This window comes from Eptesicus fuscus, chromosome 7 (genome assembly GCF_027574615.1).
Source record: "Eptesicus fuscus isolate TK198812 chromosome 7, DD_ASM_mEF_20220401, whole genome shotgun sequence".
Classification (NCBI taxonomy): Eukaryota; Metazoa; Chordata; class Mammalia; order Chiroptera; family Vespertilionidae; genus Eptesicus; species Eptesicus fuscus.
Genome location: NC_072479.1, coordinates 100,470,674 through 100,492,699, shown reverse-complemented (window position 1 = coordinate 100,492,699; position 22,026 = coordinate 100,470,674). Strand labels below are relative to the sequence as shown.

At 56.5% G+C, this 22,026-nt stretch overlaps 1 protein-coding gene across 1 annotated transcript; it reads right to left on the bottom strand.

Annotated features, from left to right (window-relative positions):
• Nucleotides 1-5,133: 5,133 nt before the first annotated feature.
• CSF2RB (colony stimulating factor 2 receptor subunit beta) lies at nucleotides 5,134-19,445 on the bottom strand. The gene is made up of 13 exons (XM_054718557.1): nucleotides 19,281-19,445; nucleotides 18,207-18,330; nucleotides 15,073-15,263; nucleotides 13,393-13,544; nucleotides 13,141-13,309; nucleotides 12,471-12,606; nucleotides 12,155-12,309; nucleotides 10,913-11,049; nucleotides 9,863-10,022; nucleotides 9,280-9,370; nucleotides 8,999-9,056; nucleotides 8,156-8,277; nucleotides 5,134-7,539 (listed from the first exon to the last, which is right to left on the bottom strand). The coding sequence occupies exons 1-13, from the start codon at nucleotides 19,354-19,356 to the stop codon at nucleotides 6,438-6,440; spliced, it is 2,673 nt and encodes an 890-aa protein (XP_054574532.1). The 5' UTR covers nucleotides 19,357-19,445; the 3' UTR covers nucleotides 5,134-6,437.
• Nucleotides 19,446-22,026: the final 2,581 nt, after the last annotated feature.

Sequence of the window (22,026 nt, the reverse complement as noted above, 5' to 3'; positions counted from 1 at the left end):
ACCACACCGCAGTGCAGACAGCCGCTGCCGAGACAGAAATCTTAGCAAGGAGCAGGCCGCGTGTCCGCTCAGAGGGGATGGTTGCTAGAATCTGTATGCTGCGTGAGCGCTTGGTGACTGATAAACTCGCTGGGTCTTTCAGGGGTGATCGCCCACCCTGTGGCCTCGGCGGGAGCACAGGGGAAGGTGTCATGCACTTTGGACGGGAAGAGAAACAGCACGCTTGACTGCGGGGCCATCCCCCTCACTCCTTACTCTCTTCGGTTCACATGTGTCATTTTCTATCAAATAAACCAGTGCCATCGAGACCTTTGGAAATGGGACCATTCCTGCCTCGTGGGGAGAGGAACGCCGGCCTCCTTGAAGGGCTCTGCAGTGGAAAGACAAGTATCACGTGATCTCACTCAGATGTGGCATCTAATGAACAAAGTAAACGGAAGAACAAAATGGATCCAGAGACACAGAAGCTCCGAACAGACTGTCGAACCTCAGAGGGAAGGCGGGGAGGGTGGTGGTGGGGAGAGATCAACCAAAGAACTTGTATGTATACTAGTACATGCATAACCCATGGTCACGGACAATAGGGGGTGAAGGCCTGGGGCAGAAAGGGGGCAGGGGCGGGCTGGAAGAGGTCAATGGGAGGGGGGAGCATATGTAATACTTTCAACAATCAAGATTTTTTTTAAAAAAGAAGAAAACCTCGTAGTGGTTTTCCTTTGCAGATGATTGACAGATTGGAATTTTATCCCTTTTTTTAACAACTGTTTTATTGTTAAATACAGTCCACGTACCCCAAATCACAGGAAACATGTTTAGCTTAAGTTGTTAGAAGGTGACGATCCTTGGAATTGCACCCCCAGGACAAGAGATAGAACCTAGCCAGCCCCGCAGAGCCCCCCACATGCTGCTCCCAGACAAGCCCAGCCCCCCAAACCAGTACCCCGACTCCTACAGCAGCACCCACCACGTTCCTTCATCATCGTACCCCCACTGGGCCTCTCTGAACACTATACCATAGTTTTGCCTTTTTTCAAACCTCGAGGTACTTTTTTTTTTTTAAACCTAGAGACTCTTTTGTCTCCTTGCAATGAGTTTGCTCATGTACCTTTTATGCTCAAATTGAATCAGTCAGTTGAGGTATAAACCCTATTTATTAGTTCCAGAGTAAAATGCGGCACTAACTAATAACTGTGAAAGCTATTCGTTTTCTGAAGAAAAACAATAATTGAGCTTTAAACAGTTGAATCAGGACATAGGCTGGTGGTTAATATAAATATTAAGATGTATTTGCTTTTAATTTCAGGGAGAAACAGACAGTTTGAGCTTATGAAATTTCAATAACAATAAAGGCAGAAAATAGAGATTTAGTTATAATCCTGATCTCTATAGACTTACCAGCAGAGTCTCCCATTCCTTACAGGGAGCAGGATCCCCCTGAGAATTCTGTTTCAGTTTGTAGACGTTTAATTCCGTTTAGGCCATAGATCCTTCAAAAATAAAAAAAAAAAAGGTCTCGTTTGAGAATTGTTCACATCTTGTGAGAATACATTAGAAGCCACATGTCAGTTTGGCCATGTGCAACTTTCACGAAGTTCAAAACTCCAGATCCAGGACAACTTACTGTGGAGGCAGATGATGAAGAGAAATACACATAAACCAGGCTCCCCACACACATTTTGTTCTTACTGTTCAAACCTCAGAACAACAGGCGGTACAAGAGCGCCTCAGGAAGGCCATTCCTCACAGCTTCCGGCCCCGGGAGGCTCACATTTAGAAAAAATGCTTGAGGAAGTGTCGGCTGCCGACGGCCAACCATTTTCCGAAGTTGAGGATGAAGGCTTTGGGGAGCTGCCTGAGCATCCACCCTGAGTGCAGAGTTTTTTCTAGAAACATATTGGCCGCAGCTTTTACCTGCATGACCTTCGACTGCACTGAGAGACGAGGGATGTCGTCCGTCTGAGGCGCTGGTTGAATAGGAGTGTTTGCCAAGCATCACCGGGGTGCAGGAGAGGAGACCCGGAGCGATCTGCACCGACAGGGCTGAGAGATTGCTATGATGACCCAGGAAAATGTCAGCATGTAAAGTTTGGAGACTCACATTTATAATAATAAAATTGCATTATTCCCCCCTTTTCCCCTAATCCTCACCCAAGGATATTTTTCCCATTGATCTAGAGATAGTGGATGGGAGGGAGGGAGGGAGAGAGAGAAACATTGATGTGAGAGACACACCGATTTGCTGCCTGTGCACCCACTCCAACCCAAGGCCAGGGATCGAAACTGCAACCCAGGTATGTGCCCTTGACCAGGAATTGAAACTGTGGTCCATGGACTGACGCTCTAACCACTGAGCCAAACCGGCCAGGGGGGCATTATTCCATTATTATTCCATTTCTGGTGGGTAATGTTCCAGGTTTATGATGGGATCCCAGAAGTTTGTTTGAGGACATTGATGGTTGACTCAGGCTCCTCAGGGTCCTGGGCTCTGCTCCTGGGGGTGTGGGCAGAGCAGAGAGGGGTGGAGGGTCCCCAGGCCTGCAGGTGCTGGGCGTGGGGCACCGGCTGGCAAACGTCACCTGTTAGCCACATGTCACAGATGAGGAGACCTCAAAGCTATGTGACCTCCCTTCCACCATGGGCCAGTCTTCCAAGTCCCCTCTGGGCAGCCCTGCCCCTCCCACAGCCAGCAGCCACGTCCTGAGCCCGAGGGAGCCCGGGACCATGTGACCCCGTTCTCTCCTGGTCCGGCAGCAGGTGGGCGACTAGTGCCTCCCCCCAGCTTTGGAGATGGTGCAGCCACTTTGGAAGACAGCTTGGCAGTTTCTTACAAACCTGACATACTCTGCCCGTGGGGTCCAGCGCTCACGTTCCTTCGTGTTTACCCCCCGCGGTGGAACACGCCCACACGAAAACCTGCACGTAGATGCGTCAGCAGCTTTATTCGTTTTGCCCAAACTTGGGAGCAGCCAAGATGTCCTTCGGGAGGTGAATGGACGTGAAGACTCGGGCCCGCTCGGCTCCCCTCGCAGGGAAGGACCCGCCGCTCAGCTGCACAGCCTCCAGCTCTGGCTCCTACCCTCTACTCAGGGCCCCAACTGATGACAGACACCACGAGGGCCCCGGGCCGGTCATTCCTGCCCCACGTGGGCCTTTCTAACAGGCAGTTTTTGCTCCAGGGTTCTCCGCGGCTGGCAGATGTTCCGCCAGGTCTGGAAGGTCTGATGGCTCCTCCTGCCCAACTCTGCTTCCTCCCCGTTCCTTTCATGCCCAGCACGTCCTTTGCACGTCTACCTCCACCTCAGGGACAGCTTCCTGGGGGTCTCCAGCGGGGACAACTCCCGCATCGTCACCTGCCACATGCACAGTTCTGGGTTCTCAGGGAGCTGTGGTCCTACACGGCAGGTCTGTGGGAGCTCAGTGAGTGAGAGCGCACCGTTATATTTGGCTCCCAGAGAAACACAAGCATTTCACGGTCACCTCTGTCTCAGTGTCCCCGCTCCTCCAGCTTGGCGTATGGATTTTCCTGTCTTGTCAAGCAACACGAATCATCTCGCCTCTATGTGTGGTGAGGGATCTTGCTTTCAAGGGCAGGCTCTGAACCCCGGGGGCCAGGGTTCAAATCCAGACTCGGCTACCTTCTGGCTGCTTGACCTGGGACAAGTCACGTAACCTCTCTGTGCCTTAGTTTCCTCACTTAGGAGTTCCCTCACGTAGGATAAAGACAGCGTCGGCCTCAGAGGGCTGTGGAGGGTCAGTGAGCCAATCCCACTAAATCGACTGGGCAGTGCCTGCCAGAAATAAGCTCTCAATAACCCTCAGCTATGCCTATGGGGAACTCAGTCTCTTAACTTAGTTCTTCTCTCTCTCTCTCTCTCTCTTCTCTCTCTCTCTCTTTTTTTTTTTAAACATATTTTTATTGATTTCAGAGAGGAAGGACGAGGGAGAGAGAGATAGAAACATTAATGATGAGAGAGAATCATTGATTGACTGCCTTCCGCACACCCCCTATTGGGGATCAAGCTCGCAACCCAGGCATGTGCCCTTGACTGGAATCGAACCCGGGACCCTTCAGTCCACAGGCTGACGCTCTATCCACTGAGCCAAATCGGCTAGGGCAGTTCTTCCCTCTCATGGGAGGGCACACACAGGCCCCCAGTTATATTTGAATTTCAGAAAGCAATGGACAATTTTTTCAGTGTATTCCTTTATTACCCCCCAACCCCACCCCCATTGTCTTCTCCCTCACTCCCTCCTGGCTGCCCCAGGAGCTCCCCCTGCTGGGCACAGCACTCCTGTGCTCGGGGTTACACTACCCCAGACTCACTGCAGTGCCCCAAAGACCAAACAGCCTCCTGGTTAACAGAGTTCCTGCCTCTTACTGCCACTGAGGTTTCAAACAGCACCCGTCCCCACCTGCTCCCACACATCTTACATACGTTTAGGGCTTGGTTTTATAATAAGAAATATTTTATTGCAGTTTCTTTCAGTTAACAATGTCTGAAACATTTTGGAATGAATAGCTTGGACTTCTGTCTAATACACATAGGTCTACCTCATTCATTTTAAACTCAGGTTTGTACTTTAGAACGCACAAAAATTGTTGTTATTAATTTCACTACTGGTGAATACTTCGGTTGTTTATAAGTTTCTTTGGCCATAGACATTGCTGCAATGAACAAAGATTAGTGAACAAAAATGCCAAGAATATTTGTGCTGAAATGTATTGGAACCTATTACAAAGCTAGCAAGAACCACCCAAACGGCGGGGAGAACAATGTAATGAAATGGGAAGCCTAGAGACTAAGTACATGCGGGGCCCTTCTGTCTGCTAAGAGGGGCCTTGCAGCTCTGTGGACGGAGAACAGGTGACTCATCGAATAAAGCCTGCAGCCGGCCCTCCATCTCACACGCGAACGGCCCCAAACCATTACAGTTTTACATGAGAAGCTTGAAACACAAAAAGAATGAGAAACAAATAAATCAATCAGGACAAAAGGGTTTTGAAGCGGGAAGGCCTTTGTAAATTTCACACCCACACCGGGGCCAGGTTGGCGTTCCCCGGGAGACCGCTCTGTGGACACCCACAAGCCTCGTCTACACAATTAAAAGACAAACCACAAACGAGGTGGGGGGGGGGGGGGAATTGGCACCATCCGTGAAAGACCATATAAATAGTTTCAAAAACTCCATCAGAAAACGAGCACCCGACAGAACAAAGTCCTGAATGGCCTTATTCCAGTAAAAAAGAAAAAAGAAAAAAAAAATACTGAGGCGCACAATATAAAAATATGTGCAAACTTGAACGTTAGGAAATAATGCAAATTAAAACAATTTAATGCTATTATTTTTGCAGAGCAGGAAGGCAGAGATGTAAAGAACCATCATCCCCTCGTCGGCCTGGACATGGAGAGGCCTAAAGCCCTCACGCTTGGCTGGTGGCAGTTGAAGTCGAAGGTCTTTCTGGGAAAGAGGCAGCCGGGCGATTTGGTCTGTAAGCCCGAGCGTACGTGCCCTTCCATCATGTCCTTGGCTGAGCCTTCTCTCCCACTTCCCGCGGTGGACGTGGGTTCCGGCCTCCCCTCTCCTCCTGACCTCCCAGCTCCCACCTGGGTGCGGGAAGGAGATCGCCAGGAACCTGCACCTCACCCCCTCAGGGCAGCGGCCTGTCCCCGGTGCAGGCCCTGCGCCCCGACACTTCCCAGTCACCTGGTGACCCCGCCAGGCTTCCATGAGCTCAGAACAGCTCTTCCCCTGCACACCCCTTACCACGCCCATTTCTCGGGGTGACTGTCGAGTCTGGAGCTTTGTCACCACATCTGGGGCCGGGGGGCCTGAGAAGGCAGGCCCAGTCCTTGCTGCTCTTCCAAGTGCTCAGCCCCCAGGACTCCTGCCCTGAGCCCCGCCTCCCGCCGCCTGCACCCGCCTGGAACCTTGAGCTCCTGACTGCCTGGAACAGACCCAGGTCCCCCAGCACAGCCAGACACGGCAGCATCAGAATAGGCTCTGACCGAGACATGGCATCTCAGGACAGGCCGAGCGGGGACCTCAAACTCGCTCGAATAATAAATCAGGGAAAAGAGAAAGAAGGAACGAGCCCAAGCAGGGAAACCTTGTGACAGAGAAAACGAGGGCAAATGGAACGAGAACATATGGAACTTTCTATCAATTCAGAACCTAAAAGTCTGTGAACTTGAAAGAAAAGTACGTGGGGGTGTGTCTGTGAGACGGGGGCGGGAGGGAGGAGGAAGAGAGACAGACAGAGAAGCCTGACCTTGCTCAAGGTCAAGGGAGAAGATAGGCAGTTCACGCGTTTTCCTGGCCCCTCTCCCTGGCTTTGCAGAAATGAGTGTGGAAAACACTGAGGCCGGTGGGAGAAAGGCAGGGCAGGAGGAAGGCAGACCCTCTCCTCCCACGTGTCCCCCCAGGCCTGCGGGGTCTCAGCACACCTCCCCTGGCCTGCTGACATCCCAGGGGGGCAGCGACAGGTAGTCCTGCTGCTTCAGGGCTTTGAAGAGCTGAATGGCGGGCACCTGGGGAATGGCCGGACAGGAAGGCTTCTTGGCCGGGAAGCCCCGGTCCAGGTCCCTGCTCTCAGGACAGGGTCCAGGAGAAGAGGACTTACTCTGGGGGGACAAGGGGCCAGATCCCATGCCGGGGAGGAAGCAATAGTCACCCACCTGCTGCAGGACCAGGAGCCCCTCGGGGTGCGGGGAGACTGGGGTCACATCGACCCTGGGCTCCCTCGGGCTCAGGACGTGGCCGCTGGCTGCAGGAGGGGCAGGACTGCCCAGAGGGGACTTAGGGGACTGGCCCATGGTGGAAGGGAGCTCCACATAGCTGTCAATCACTGATTTCATGGGGGCGGGGCCTTCCAGGGGCCCACGTGCCAGTCCGGGACAGAGGCTGTGGTTCTGCTCCGAGGGGAGGCCAGGGGGAGGAACCCGGGAGGCAGATGGTGCCTCGGTGGGTAAGGCGAGTGCCAGGTCTGCGGTGCTGACATAACCAGAGGCCACGATGCTGTCCGCAGGGCCCCCGGACACAGCGGACACAGCTGTGGGGCTGTCCTGCAGGCCCTGACCACCCACCAGCAGCCCAGGAGTGTGAGGGACAGGGCCCGCCTCAGTCTCCATGGAGGGGCTCCTCTCCACACCCCTGGCCTGGCCCTGTCCCATCACCTGGGCCAGTGGGACCAGCTGCACCTGCTCCCCTTGGGGCAGGCACAGGTACTCCAGGGACCCTGGGGGCAGAGGCTTCTGGCTCCCACCCATCTGCGGGGGCTCCTCCTGGCCCAGGAGGTCCGGCAGGGAGCGGCTGTGGGGCGGCCCCAGGTAGGGGCCATTGAAGTCGAAGCCGGAACCCTGGCTCTCAGGGCTGCTTGAGGGGGCCGACAGGCAGGGCGCGGGGCCTGGGGGCAGCTCCACGGGCAGGTCGGCGGCGGCCGGAGTCGTGCTAGGCTCAGATGGTGAGTCGTGGGCATTTTTAGGGTCCTCCACGGTGAGAGGTGACACCTCGCTGTGCATGCGGTCTTCAGGGGACACCCTGTGGGGAGAGCAGGTGCAAGATGTTGGGACCACCCTGGGCAGACACCTCAGCTCATGCAGGAGGGGCTGAGGGGGGCTGGGACCAGCAGGGCTGACGGAGAGCACAGCGGGGGCGGGGACCCTAGAGCAGGGAGCCGGCCGTGCTCCATCGCCCTGTGGGTCTGGCCCTCCAGCCTCTTGTTGAAGGGCCTCCTCTCCCAGGTGAGTCCCTCTCACCCTCTGCTCCTTGACAGGCCCAGCCTCAGGGCCCAGGCCGATGCCCAGTCCATTCATGCTGTCACCCCCTCATTCCTCACCTGCGGCCTGCAGTGCCCTGTCCGGGGGTTAGCAGTGCTGGGGGCGCAGGTGCTGACCCCATGAGGCCGAGGCAGGGCTGTCCCCAGGCAGCAGGGCACAGAGAGGTCACCTGTCAAACCTGAGCTCTGGCTCTTGCTAGCCTGGGAATCAGGAAGTTCTTCCAGCTAGCCCACTGGGATGCTCCTGGCTTTAGTGCCAACCGCCTCCTTGGGCCTCTCCACACTGAGCCACAGGCCAGAGGCCACCTCCTCTGAGCCTCCCATGTGCACGGTGGGGCCACCTCCCGCCTCCCAGGGATCCCAGGCCCAGACACTCACCCCTCCAGGGGGGTGACAGCCTCCAGCCCAGGGAAGCGGCTGTCCCAGGGTCCCTTGTGTGCGGGGCTCCTGCTGGTGAGGGCCGACAGGCCGCCGCGGGGCCAGCGCCCCGCACTCACGTCCTGGAAGAGAGGGCGTGTGTGCCGGTGGGTGTGGGACCGCGGGATGGTGTTGGAGGGAGGGCTGTGCGGGTGGCAGGGGATTCAGCGAGTCCCCAGAAAAGGGGGGCAGCTCAGCATGGTCAGGACCAGACACAGCCTCTGACACCAGGAGGGGAGGCCAGAGCGGGGCTGGGACTTCCTGGGGTCCTCCACCCCAGCCCTGAGGACAGGGACCCTGCTCTGGTGAGTCTGCTTATTGGGGTGTTGCTGCCTCCATACTCACCCCCTAGTCTTCCCACACTGGCCTTGAGACCCTCCCCACCCTCATTCCCTCTGTGGTCCCCTCAGCCTCCTGGGATGTGCCCAGCCTCGTGGCCCACCCTCCTCAGTCCTGTCTCATCCCCACCTGCCTTCTGCCTACAGTGACCTTTGCCCCCGGGCCACCCGGATCCTGCTCTCCTGTCCTCGGAGAGCCATCCTGCCCCCCACCGCCCTACCTGCCCTTCCTGAGCCCACCTGTGCACTCCTGGCATCCCACCCTCACCCCCTCCTGCTCCACAGGGCCCCTCTGGATGAACTCACAGGTGCTGGCCTCGCTCTCAGAGCCTCCCAGCCCCTCCCCTGGCCACCTGTGCCCCACTCTCCACGCCCCCAGGAAGGGAAGGAGGACGTGGGCACGGGGACATGGGCGCAGCGTAGAGGAGCCTTTCCCACCACAGCCGCCCTGACCGCAGGGTCCTACCTGGAACAGTTGGCTCTTACTGGGGTTGGGGATTTTCTCCTCCCACTTGTGGGTCAACCTGGAAAGACAGCAGGGAGGTGACAGCCACCAGAGACCTCAGGGCAGCTGCCCATGCTCAGATACAGAGGGGAAACTGAGGCCCAAGGAGAGGGTGAGATTTGTCCAAGAACCCCCAGGGAGTGGGTGGCAGAGTAGGGACTGGAGGGATCTGCTGTGGGATCCCTGTGCCCCTCCTAGGGTCCCGGGTACCCCCACCCCCACTCATCATGGAGTCCCCTTACCTGTACCCGTACGTGCCACAGAAACGCAGGGCCAGGAGTAAGGCCAGGGTGGTGAAGACTAGGATGAGGGCCAGGCCCCACGTGGGCAGCACTTCCGGCAGCCAGGAAAGAAAAAGGAGCATTAGCCTCTGGGAGGGAGAAGCTGGGGCTCAGGTAAAAAGTGAGGACGAATGCAAGTAGCAAGTGCAGGGAGATGGGGAAGATAAGAAATCAGACCCAGACCTTCCCAGCTCAGACCTCTGTCCGGAGGCCCTGATGTTTGTGGATGGTAACTAGAATTTTGTGCTGAGTGGTCACTGGCCAGTGGCTGCCACAAAGGCTAATGAAGCCATGGGTCATATTAATAGAGGACTAAGGTCCAATCTGAGGGAGGCATGACGATGAGACCTGCTCTTCTCTGCTCTCTCAGGGCCTCGTCGGCAGTCTGTGCGGTACAGCGGGTGTCATTTCTCAGTGACTAGTGTCACACGGGAGGAAAGGATGCTGGGGTGGGTGCAGTCACACCTCTGTGTCTACATCGCCCCTGCCCCTCACCCCAGCTGGGCTGTAGCGGGAAGGGAGAGTGTGGGCGGGGGAGACATACCCCACTCAGTGTCCCAGGAGCTCTCCTCACTCCACTCGCTCCAGATGCCGCTGTAGCCTTTGTAGGGCCTGACCCTCACTCTGGCCTGGTACCTGGTGGAGGACTCCAGCGGCGGCAGTGACAGGACGCGCGTGTTCTGCAGGGGCTCTGTCTTGCTCTCCTGCGGGGGCAGGTGTGTCAGCAGGTGTGCTGAGGCCGAGGCAACTTCCGGGGATCATGTGGGCACAGCGGCAAACCCCTCCCCGCCCAGGGCTCTGCTACCCGCCAGCCCCCACCCCTGGCTGTGGCTGCATCCTCAGGTCTGCGGCAGGACTGCTCCCACCAAGGAGGACCCTCCTTTAGACCCAGAGAGAGAGAGAGAGAGAGAGAGAGAGAGAGAGCACTCCGGGTGGGACCGGAATCACACCTCTCGCAATGCACCCCTGTGACATCGAGGCCCAGAAACCCTAAGGGATCACCCAGTCCCATCCTCATCTTGAGACCCCTGGACCTCCCAGCTCCCCGGGGGCAGCCTGGACCCCAATTATGGCCTCTCGGGAATGTAGCGCAGGGTGACTGGACTCTGAGCTCTGAGACGGGGGTTCAGGTGCCCGGGGCCTAATCCCAGACCCACCCCTCCTGGCCTCTGTTTCTCCATTTCCAGCCCTCAGGCCTGGGACTGGCTCCAAGGTTCCTGGTCTGGCCTCTGTGGAGCCCCAGGTTCTGGACACGACTGAGGGCTGCCTGGGGGTGGGGACCTGGATGGAGCCCTGGGCTGGGGCCCTGCCTGCTTCATCGGGAGTGGCTCTGCTCTGAGCGGCTGCACTGCTATGTCAGCAGGAGGTTCCTCTGCAGAAGGGTCCCCTCCATGGCTTTTGAAAACCCTTCATCCAGCACCTCTCAGCCCTCCCTGCCCTCCAGGGTGACATGTGTTCATTTTGACCACATCACTTCATCTCCCTGAGCCTCAGGGTTGCCATCACCAAGTCCCAGTGGCTTCCTCTGACTGTCACCTGCAGGTGGCGCCTTCCAGGTGTTGTCTCACATGCCTCCCCCCAGCAGGCCCCTCACCTCCCAGGAGGCTGCGTCTTTCTTGTACTGGACCTCGAAGGTGTACTCTATGTGGCCATAGAACATCTTCACTTCCCAGCGCAAAATGTAGCCATCTCTGCCCTTGGTCACGTTGAGCGTCGGAGGAGCCATCTGGACTGGAGGGAGGAAACTTTTAGGGAACATTCTCCTCAACATTCCGCCCCTGGACCATCCCCTGCCTTCCATGCTGGTCACAGGTGCTGTCTTCACCGGCCCCAGGACCCCAGGGCCCGCCCATCTCAGGCTCTCTGCACCCCCATTTCACCACATCATCCGACTGGACCTGAGCGGCCCTGTTCTTGGCCGAGGCTGGGTTTCACCTGTTTTGTAGCGAGGTGACGCCGAGCATGGGTTACTCATCGCATTTCAGTCAAAGTAAAATCACTATCATTGGTTCTAGTCCAGAGCGGGGACTGTTCCAGGCACTAATAGACATGCTCGCTCACTTGAATCCCCATCAACGTGTCACAGACAGAGAAAGTGAGCCCCAGAACAATCAGTCTCTTGTCAAGGTCAGGCAGCTAGCAAGGGGCAGAGACCAAGGCTGCAACCTGGCCGATCCCCAGAGAGGAAGTGATGGGTTCTAACCCAGGCGGCTAAGACCGATTGGCCGCTGCCAGGGACACGCACTGGAGCCGGGAGGACGGAGAGGAAGAACCTGGTCATCCGGAAATCACATGGGGGTTCCTCTGCATGGGCCCCTGATGCACACCAGGAACCAGGGCTATTAATCAGGGAAATGAACCTGCAAGGAGCTCCATCTTGGGCCCGCACCCCAGGCCCCACCTGAAGTAGTCATAGGTCTATCAGGGAGGACTTTGGAAACTTAAAGCAAAGCCCCCAATCAGGGAATGGACAGGCAGGCTGGGTGGGAGCGCCGGGAGGCCCGCTGAGGGCGGAGACAGCGCAGCTGCGAGTTGGGGAGGAAGGAGGAGCTGGTGGGAGGGAGGGAGGGCGTTAAAGATGCGTTCCTGTGGATAACAACGGAACCTCCCACATGGTATCTGTGGGTGCCATTGTCCTGTTACTGCTTCCTGAGAACTTCGGGAGGAGATTCTAATGACCTTGTGCACTTTGCTCACGGCACTGTGTTTGTTGAATGTCGCAAACGGAAAGACGGGACAAAGGAACCCTGAGTTTACATGGTTCATACAAGGAGATACAGCGGTCCCCCCCCCATTCCCCCCCCACCCCCACCCCCGAAGGCTGGGGCACACTCACTGTTTTCCGAGCTCTTTATAAACTTCTCTTCCCGCTTTGGCCGAACAGAGACGAGGTACTGGCTGTGGTTCCCGGGGTCGGCCACGGGCACCCGGCACCGGTGGCGGACATAGGGGCCGCGCGCCTCCTTCAGCACCGGGGAACACTCCTGCTCCCTGAGGGCCATGGCAGAGGTGAGGCAGGAGGGGGCAGGGGCCACGGGAGGGAGGAGACCTCGGGGTGAGCTGGGGCCACTGCTGGGCACCCAGAGGCAGGAGGAGGCCTGGAGAGGGCAAGGCCGAGAGGAGGGGAGGGGACAGAGGAAGGGGACACTCACCCCTCGTCGGGGCTGGGCTTGTAGAAGAGGGTGAAGGAGACAGAGCGGCCCACCTCGGACCTCACTTCCCAGGAGCAGCTGAGCGCGGTGGCCCCATCAAAGAAGCACTGGAGGTTCTGGGGCTGGGCCTTGTCCCCTGCGAGGAGACAGCCCTTGCTCGTTCCCTCCTCCATCCATTCCTAGCTCAGTGGCCGCCCGCCGTGGGACTCATCCCAGAGACAGCCTGGGCTTTGGGGCCCAGACCGGGGCTTCACCTTCAGTCTGAACCTGCTACCTGTGTGGCCACAGGTCAGAGGGAATCCTGTGAGCCTCCATGCCCCCGGGAATGGGGACAGCGTCTGGTTTCAGGGTTTGGGGACTGAACAAGAATGGTGGTGTCTGCACTGGGTCAGCTCTCAGGGAGGCACAGCTGCTCAGAACGCGGGAGGCGGGGGGGGGGGGGGGGGGGGGGGGGGGAGAAACCACCATTGTAATGGTCGCTGGGCAGAAAGTGTGCAGACCCTGGGGCCCAGCGGGAGCCGATGCCTCTGCGGAGCTACAGGGCGGGTCGGCCAGGGAAGACACTAACACGTGGCACAGAGGCTGGTGGCCCCGGACTCCTGTGCGGACCTGTAATGAGCCGCCCTCCACAGAGGGGCGCCGCCCCCACCCGACTCCCTTACCGCCTTACCTGGCTGCGAGTCCCAGCGAACCTCTGGGCTCCACGGGCTGGGCCGGCCCGAGAACCCTGAACCCCGGCCCAGCCGGGTGCGCACTCGGGCCACGTAGGTGCTGCCGGGAATGAGGTGCCCGGGCCCCAGGTGGGCCTGCGGGGCGGTGGAGGTGAGGCTGGAGGCATCCTGTGGGAGAGGGGGGCTGCTGGAGCAGGTGCCGCTGGGCCGGGTCCCTGTGGGCTCCGGGCCGAGCTGGCTGAGGTCCCTACCTCCCAGGAGTCCTGAAGCCGCCTGTAGGCCACGTCGAACTCCAGCTTGGACAGCCACGGGCTCTGGGAACCCCCGGGGGCCACACTCCAGGTCAGCAGGAACCGGTCCCCGTCAGCACTGACGTGGAGGTCGCTGGGCGCGGGGGGCTGCACTGAGGGAGAGGGAGTTGGGGCCTATAAGGGGATGGAGGACTGTGGGAGGGAAGGGCCTGCAGGTCTGCATGTGGATAGCTGGGGTTCCAGGGGGAGCACTGCCCCCCCACTCCCCAGCTCACTGACCTTGGACAAGACCCCAGTCCTCGGTGGGCTGCAGGCCCTTCATCTGCCAAATCATGGGATTCAATGTGACCGTGAATGAAGGCCGTGCAGATAGCAGTGCACATGCTAGTACAGCATGCACTCCATACAAGGTGCTGGCAATGATCCCAAACTCTAAATGCAGCCTCCCTCTGTCCCCAGGCCCCCACTGCCCAGGACGTAGCCTGTGTGGCACCCCCGACCCAGCAGAGGGCGCTGTGGCTCATGTTACTCTGTGTTGTCCACCTGCCAATGTCCTGCACCTCTCAGGGCCCAGCATACAAGTCTCCTCTAGAACCTTCTCGGATCCCCTCCCCCAGTCAGAATCTTGGTTCCTTTTCCAGCCCACCTAGCCACTTGTACGGTCCTTACCCTGGGGGGCTTATGTGTTCCCACATCTGCCTCCCCGAATGGTCCACGAGCTCGTGGGGTGGCAGGGTTGGGTCCCGGACCCCTTCCCTCTCCCCAGGGCCTGCGATGTGGCGGTTCAGTGGATTTGGGGAACAAAGTGAATGAATCAATGAATGAGTGCATGTAGGCAACCTTCAGATGCTTTTCATGAACTCATTCCATCAACCGCCAGCAAGCCTAGCTCTGCTGGGAGCTACAGGGCTGGGCGAGAGGTTCGTTAGTGAATGGCCTGGCTCCCGCCCTCCTGAAGCTTCTGTGTGTGAGTGCCCAGGGCTGACATTCAAGCACAAAGCGTTCAGTAAGAGCCGACAGGGTACAGATGTTCTGTGCTGGGCACGGAACACGGCGTGTTAGAGCAGGTCAGAGCTGCCCGTCGGAACATCTTCAGCCCAGACTGGCAGAGACGGGGCACCTCTTTCCCACCCATGGATTTTTAGAGAGAGTGGAAGGAAGGGAGGGAGAGAGACAGAGAGAGAAACATCGATGTGAGAGAGACACATCGACTGATGACCTCCCGCACACTCCCCGATTTGGGGCCTGGGATCGAGCCTGCAACCAAGGTACGTGCCCTGGACTGGAATCGAACCTGGGACCCTTTGGTCCGAGGGCTGATACTCTATCCACTGAGCCAAGCCAACTAGGGCTAACCTGGTAAGTTTTAATGTGAATCATGAGAACGGTTCTTCCAGAAGGGAAACCTTCAGCGCTGGAAGGCAATGGCCTGGCAGGTGGTGGAGCAGCCAGGGTGGGGTGGGGGTGCCTTTAGCCAGGGGGTCCTCACCTTGCACCTGCTCCAACAGCTCCATCATAAGGAGACACATGTCCTCTTCCCTCAAGAGACCAACTCCAACCCCAGACCCTTGTCTCCATCCCTTGAAGACTCACTCCCCGGCCCACCCTTTGCAGTGTGGCCACTCCATGGGCCCACTGTCCACACTGGGGGCCACCCCCAGCCAGGGACCCCGAGCTCACCATGCTGGGCCAGGATAACAGTGAGCTGGGTGCCCAGAGGCCTGTCGGGTTGGAATGAGAAGTTGTCCTTGTCGGCTATGACGAACCGCTTGCTGGGAATGACGCATTTTCTGGGCACACAGTGGGAAGCCGGGCAGTCTGACCAGGGCATGTCGTCACTGAGATCACAGGACACTGGCTCTGGGGGGGACCTGCAGGAGAGGACACAGGTCAGCCTAGAATGAAGAATCGCTCACTCGCAGCATTATTGGGTGGTTTCCGTGTGAACAAAACACACACCAATCCCTGTCCGGGGAGCCAACGTCCTGCTGGAGGAAGACAGACAGGAAACAGCAGAGTGAAATAAGCCGCGTGTCAAACGGGGAAAACTTGACGCAGACAAGTGCAGCAGGAAAGCATGAGGAGGAGGCCAGAAGGTCTGTGGTGGGGGATGCAATTGGAAATAGGGGAGACAGGGGAGGCCTCCTGGAAAAGGTGACATTTGAGTAGAAACTTGGAGGAGGTGGGGGAGGAGTCATGCAAATTCTGGGGAAAGGGCATCTCAGGTACTTGCAAATGCACAGGCCCTGGGGCAGGCTCAGGTTTGTAGTGTTGTTCCACTAGGCAGTTAGACGTTATGCGTAGAGTTTGTGAGGTTGGGAGGTCTAGGAGGCTAATTGAGTGAGGTACTGGAGGCCAACACTTAAAAGAATTTGGATTTCACTGTAAGTGGGAAGAATTAGAGAGCTATGCACAAAGGTGTGATCTATTGTGACATATGCTTTGAAAGAATTCCTCTGGCTGCTGGGTTGTGGACAGATTGGTTTAAGGGGGGTGGGAGGGTTGAGGGGGGCAATACTGGAAGCAGAAGGACCAGTTGGGAGGCTTCTGGAATATCCCAAGAGACAGGAAATGGTCTGGACCAGGTAGCGATGTTAATGGAACATTGGCCAGAATCGTGTTCTATTTTAAGGTAAAGTCGGCTGCATTTGCTGATGGATTAGATGCTCTGATGGGGAAGGAAAGGTGGTAAAGAGAAGAAAACAACATCAACACGCCCCTCCCAGTGTTTGGCTTGAGCCACGAGGAGCCCCGTTTAGTGGAGAGAGATGGCAGGACTGGGGAGCAGGGTCTTCTGGGGGCAGAGCAGGGATTTGGTTTAGGATGTTTGGGGTTGAAGACACCTATTTTCTTTCTTTTTTGTTATTTAGAAATATTCCTTTCATCATATATATATATATATATATTCCAATATATATATATATATTATTAATTTCAGAGAGGAAGGGAGAAGGAGAGAGAGAAACATCAATGATGAAAGAGAATCATTGATCAGTTGCCTCCTGCACACCCCTCACTGGGATGGAGCCTGCAACCTAGGCATGTGCCCTTGACCAGAATTGAACCCGGGACCCTTCAGTCCACAGGCCAACACTCTATCTACTGAGCCAAATCAGCTAGGGTGAGATATTCCTTTCTTTTTTAAATATTTTAAAATTGATTTGAGAGAGAGAGAGAGGACAGGAGAGGTACAGGGAGATAGAAACATCGATGAGAGAGAAACATCGATTGGCTGCCTCCTGCACGCCCCTTATTGGGGATCGAGCCCGCAACCTGGGCATGTGTCCTGACTGGGAATCGAACCTGTGACCTCTTGGTTCATGGTTGCTGCTCAACCCCTGAGCCACACCAGTCGGGTGACACTTATTTTCTAAGGGACGATGTGGAGAGGCGAGTGCCCCGGCTGGGTTTCAGCTTCGGGGGAGGTCTGGGCTGGAGAGAGCAGTGAGAGGCCCAGAGCCTGAGGCTGGATCTCTGCCACTGCGTCAAGGTGTGAGTGGAGGACTGAGCCCTGGGGCGCTCACTCTTCAAGTTCAAAACCAAAGAGGGAGCCAGATGAGGAGACAGGACAGGATGGGCCAGGGAGACACAGGGCAAGGGGTGAGCGTGGCGGCCAGAAGCCAGGAGAAAAAGTGCTTTAGGAGGACCCTGTGGTCAGTCCAAGTCAGGGGTGCCCGGGGTCAGGGAGGGAGAGGCTCAGACTGACCACTGGGCTTAGCAGCCACGAGGGCTTTGCTGACTCCAGCAGGAGCAGGTGACCTGGGGGGCAGTAGTCTCCTGGGGGCGTCGTTTCCCGAGAGAATCACTGGAAAGACACTGGGCATGCTGGGTCTGGACCGCTCTTTAGAGGAGTGTTGTTACAAAGGAGGCAGGGGTGGGCCCCGGCTAGAGGTTGATGGGGTCAGGGGGCACCCTGGCGCTGCACCCCTTCATCTGTAAATGGGGCTCAGTGATGGTAAATGATCCCAGGCGAGGGCCCATCCATGGCCCAGGAGAGTGGAGACCTTGAGCGGCAAGGCCAGATGAGACCCCGGCTGCACAATCTGCAGGAAGTCACCGCAGGTGACCCAGGGAGGCGGCGGGCGTGGCCGGGCAGCGAGAGCACAGAGGGGCTGCGGCTTCTCTTCCGTGGGGTCTGGTGTCTCAATGGGGGCGGGAGCAGGTCACAGCCAAGGGCGGGGGGTGCAGTGGTAATGAGGAGGGGAGAGCGAGAAATTCAGAGGTTCTCAGGAGAGCAGGAGACAGGTGGGTGGCCACGCTCCCCGGGGCGGCCTTGAACCCTGTGACCCCAGCTGTTTAATGATCTCTGTTACTATGAGTTGGACTCTCACCAAACCCCAGCATGGCGCAAGGCATCTCCCCGAATGGCACATGCCTCAGACACCATGCGAGGGAAAGGGCAAACTCCTCCAACGGGAGGTTTCAGGGCTTGGGGACACCTGGAGCCCAGCCTCTCAGGCCAGACACCGGTGTTGGCCACCCTCAGCTCCACAGCCTCGGTTTCCTCATCTGTGAACTAGGTGGACATTTATCCCACCATGCCCGCCTCTAAAAGGGAACGAGTGCGGGTGACTTTGTTAAATTGTGATGAAATAAGAGAAGATCATCACCATCCACAGCAACAACATTAACGCACATGCTCTTCCCAGAAACCCTGGGGTCAGATACCAGCTCCTGGGCCTGGGGCCACCCCATGAGCAGCACCTCCTGGGCAGCGGCCTCTGTCCTCTGTCCTCTGTCCTCTGTCCAGCCCCCACCCGGCACAGCCTCACACAGCAGCCCCTCCCTGCCCTCCGGCCCCCAGAGTCACTCACTCGTTCAGCCTGTGGTAGAGGGTCAGGTTGATGAGCCGCTGGGCATCCTGGGTGTCCGCCCACCTGCAGGTGATGTGGCTGGTGTAGTCATTATGGCAGCGCAGGGTCTGCAGCGGGATGGTCTCTGACCCGGGAGAGGCAAGAAGGGGTCACACCTCTCCCCTCCAGGTGCCCTTTGTCACCACCCCTCCCAGCCCCTCCTGGGTGCCCGGCACTGGGGAAGAGTCACCCAGAATCCTCTAGAGGCTCCTGGATGCCAGACAGAGGTCTGGGGCCCTGGGCAGGGCCGGGGGCTCCACAGGTGTGAGGGTGCTGGTTTCAGACCCTCCTGTCTGGATAGAGACACAATATCCTCGTTGGTTCACAGCCATGTCTAGCCCCTGCTGTGTCCTTCTCCTGGAGCCGGGTCCCTGCCACCCCAGGACAGGGACGGGTATCAGACACAAGCCCTGCCTCTGGAGCCCTCGGTGCATCCTGGGAGGAGAGGCACAAACCGCTCCTAAGAGACAGCGGGGCAGAGCCCTGCTCTGCGACCCCCTGCCCATGTCCTTGCTCAGCTGCCAGGCCTGATGGCTGGAAAAGGGGATGTGGTTGCCATGGTGACCAGAGACGCCAAGTTCTCTGGGAGCCCTTGGGGAGCGGGTTTCATGGGCCTCAGGAGTGTCCCAGCTGCTGGAGCCAGAGCAGGAAGAGATCCCCAGGCTGAGGGTCCCAGGGAAGTGGGGATCCGTCAAGGAGCAGAGTGGGGGTGGGGTGGGGGCGAGAAGGGGCAGAGAAAGGCAGGAAGGGCCGGCCTGGAGGTCAGAGGCCTTGGATGCCACGCTGAGGAATGTGGGCAGAGGAAGGACACAGTAGAGATGGCCTTTGCAGGGGGCCTGAGAGCACTGAGCGGGAGTGTGGGAGGGGCCAGGAGGCACCTGGGAACATGAGGGAGAGAGAAGGCATGAGGGAAGGCCGGAGCCCCTGGGGTCTGGAGCTTCCTGGGAAACATGTGGTGGACAGCGTCACCCAAGGGTCCCTGCAATGGGAGGAGCCTGGGGAGAGGAGAGAAAGGGGAGGGAGCTGTCGGCTCACCTAGGTCCCCTGCCATGCTGGGCTCCCGGCTCAGAGCCAGCAGGGCCATGGGGAGCAGCCACCGGGTCAGCGCCATCTCCCGGTCAGCTCTGGGCGAGCAGGGCCGGCAGGGTGGGTGCAGGTCTGGGCCAGGGCGGGTCCTCACTGGCCTGGAATCCTGTGTCCCTCCCCAGTTGGGGGCCAGGCCAGACCCATGTCATCCGCTTGCTCTTGTGAATCTTCCCTGCAGCTCTGGCTTCTCTGGCCTGTGGAGGAAACGTCACCTGGGAGCTGCCCTCCCAGACCTGCGTCCCCAGGCACTGGGCCCACTTTTGGGGTGAACCTGAGAGCGGCCCTGATGCATGGGCTTCAGCCTGGCACTTCGGACAGTCCCTTCCCCTTCGCCTCAGTGTCCCCCGGTGTGACCTCGAGGGAGATGCTCTAAAGGCCTGTGAAGACGTGGGTCGGGCACCCGGGCAGGGCCCTGGTGATGGGAAAACAGGAGACAGAGGCCTGGTGTTGGATTTGCACTGAAGCCCCGTGGGCCGCTGACCTACATCTGCTTGGGGGAGTCACTGGGTGTGGGGGACACTGTCCTCCCTGGATGTGACCACGTGCACACTCCCTCACACACTCAGGGCCTGGTGCTCTCCCCACCTCTGCCCGGTTCCTGGCATTCCTCCCACACCACCCTCCCAGCACCAGACACCAGACACCAGACACCAGTTCCGCTTTCTCAGCAGGAGGCTGGGGGTTTCCTCTTTTCATCCCTAGGAAGAGAGTCTGAAACTTCACTCAAGATGCAGGAGCGCGAACACACACACACACACACACACACACACACACACACACACACACGTGTGCGCGATGTATAAGTGGACCCAGACCAGACAAACTTTTACCCAAGGATGTGCTATATGACGTAAGAGAAGTCACGAGTCAACATGCAGTGATAAGAAATAAGAAAAAGAACAGGGATAAGAAAAAGTGCTAAGATAATTGAATAACAACATGAAACGTATCAGATAAATCCCTCTCTCACACCATTCCCCAAATATCAGGCTACTTTACAATTTAAATGGAAGAAGTCAAAGCATAATAAATGTGCAGACCATAGAAGTGAATATCTTTACACTATTCCAGCTTACAAACAGTGGAAGAAGTCAGCGAGATGAAGGCTGACAGATAGAAATACATAAAAGCAAAATCTTCTACATTTTATAAAAATAACCAAGACCATGAAGCAAAGGACAAAATGCCAAAGAGAAATGTTTGCAGCAATATGATGAGGAACAGATGACTATCTTTACATTGGAAATGTTTAAAAAAGATTAATATCATCAATGAACACACGCATAAAATTCACAGACACACAGAAAATTCATATCACTGGCTGACATAAAACACTGACCGTGAGCCAGGCCTGGCTCAGCGCTTCACAGGTATGAATACATCACTGTGCAGTGACTACTGGAAACCCCACTTTACAGATGAGGAAACGGGTAGATGGTCCAGGATCGCTCAGCCACTAAAGGACAGGCTGGGACTGAAGCCAACAGCAGGCGGGCGCTGGAGTCTGTGCCCTTAACCTCTACACCAATAGCGGTTGTACTTCCCAATCATTGGTATCATACGTGTCTACCGTGAGGAATACTGACCCAGCAGGCATTTCTACAAACATGCATAAAAACGAAACATCTGATTATTGAGTTTAATACTATTATCTTATTGAGTTTAATACTATTGATTTTTTTTTCATTCTATAAGGGAACAATTTTTTACTGTAAGTCTTATTTGTTTCTTTTCTTTTCTTGCCACTGATTCCAGTATCACATGCTTTCTTTCTTTCTTGGACTCTTTTTTTCTTTTCTGAAATACATCCTAGACCAATGATGGGCAACCTTTTGAGCTTGGTGTGTCAAAGTTCGCCAAAAAACTGAGCATAACTCGGGTAGTGTGTCACTTTGAGGAAAAAAATTATTTCGCAAATGTTTCATTCTCAGGAGCAGCAAATGTTTCATCCTCGGCATGCGGCCACCTCAGCGGCCACGTGTCATCAGAAATGGCTATGCGGGTCAGTGCTGACACGCGTGTCATAGGTTCGCCATCACTGTCCTAGAGTAACTTGTTTTTTTTTGTCGTTATATTTCCAAAACTTTTTTTTCCCTTGAACTTTTTCTTTATCCTCACCCAAGGATATGTTTGGAGAGAGAAAGGGAGAGGGGGGAGAAAGAGAGAGAGAGAGAGAGAGAGAGAGAGAGAGAGAGAGAGAGAGAGAGAGAGAGAAGATCTATCGGTTGCTTCCCATTGCTCTGACTGAGGATTGAACCTGCAACCTTGGTATGTGCCCTGACTGGGAATCGAACCCGCAACCTTTTGGTTTATTGGATGATGCTCCTACCCACTGAGACATCCGGCCAGGGCCAAAACAAAACTTTAAAACTTCTTGCTTAACATCCTCAGGGAGATTTGAGAAATCATGGCCATTTAAAAGAATAGACTGCTGTGCAAACAATAAATAGACAGAGATCTTGGAATTTGATGGTAAAAACATCCATAATTTTTTTAAAAACCTCAGTAACAGGCCAAATGACTGAATGAACACTACAAACAATCATGTTATGATGGTATATGCTGAAGACAGAGCAAATGGGCAAGGAGAGGGAAAGCCTGAGAGAAAAGCTGAGACCTGGAAAAGAATCCAGGAGTTCCAACATCTGGAAGCAGAGGACAGAGAGAAGTGCGTGCAGGTGTGGCAGTGTCCGCC

What these genes read in the sequence shown, in the direction of transcription:
- CSF2RB (XM_054718557.1), bottom strand. Translation starts at nt 19,356, where the DNA reads ATGGCGCTGACCCGGTGGCTGCTCCCCATGGCCCTGCTGGCTCTGAGC. An exon ending in TCGCTGGGACTCGCAGCCAG is followed by an intron (nt 12,607 to 13,140) that starts GTAAGGCGGTAA and finishes GTCTCCTCGCAG; the next exon opens with GGGACAAGGCCCAGCCCCAG. An exon ending in AAGACGCAGCCTCCTGGGAG is followed by an intron (nt 10,023 to 10,912) that starts GTGAGGGGCCTG and finishes CTGCCCCCGCAG; the next exon opens with GAGAGCAAGACAGAGCCCCT.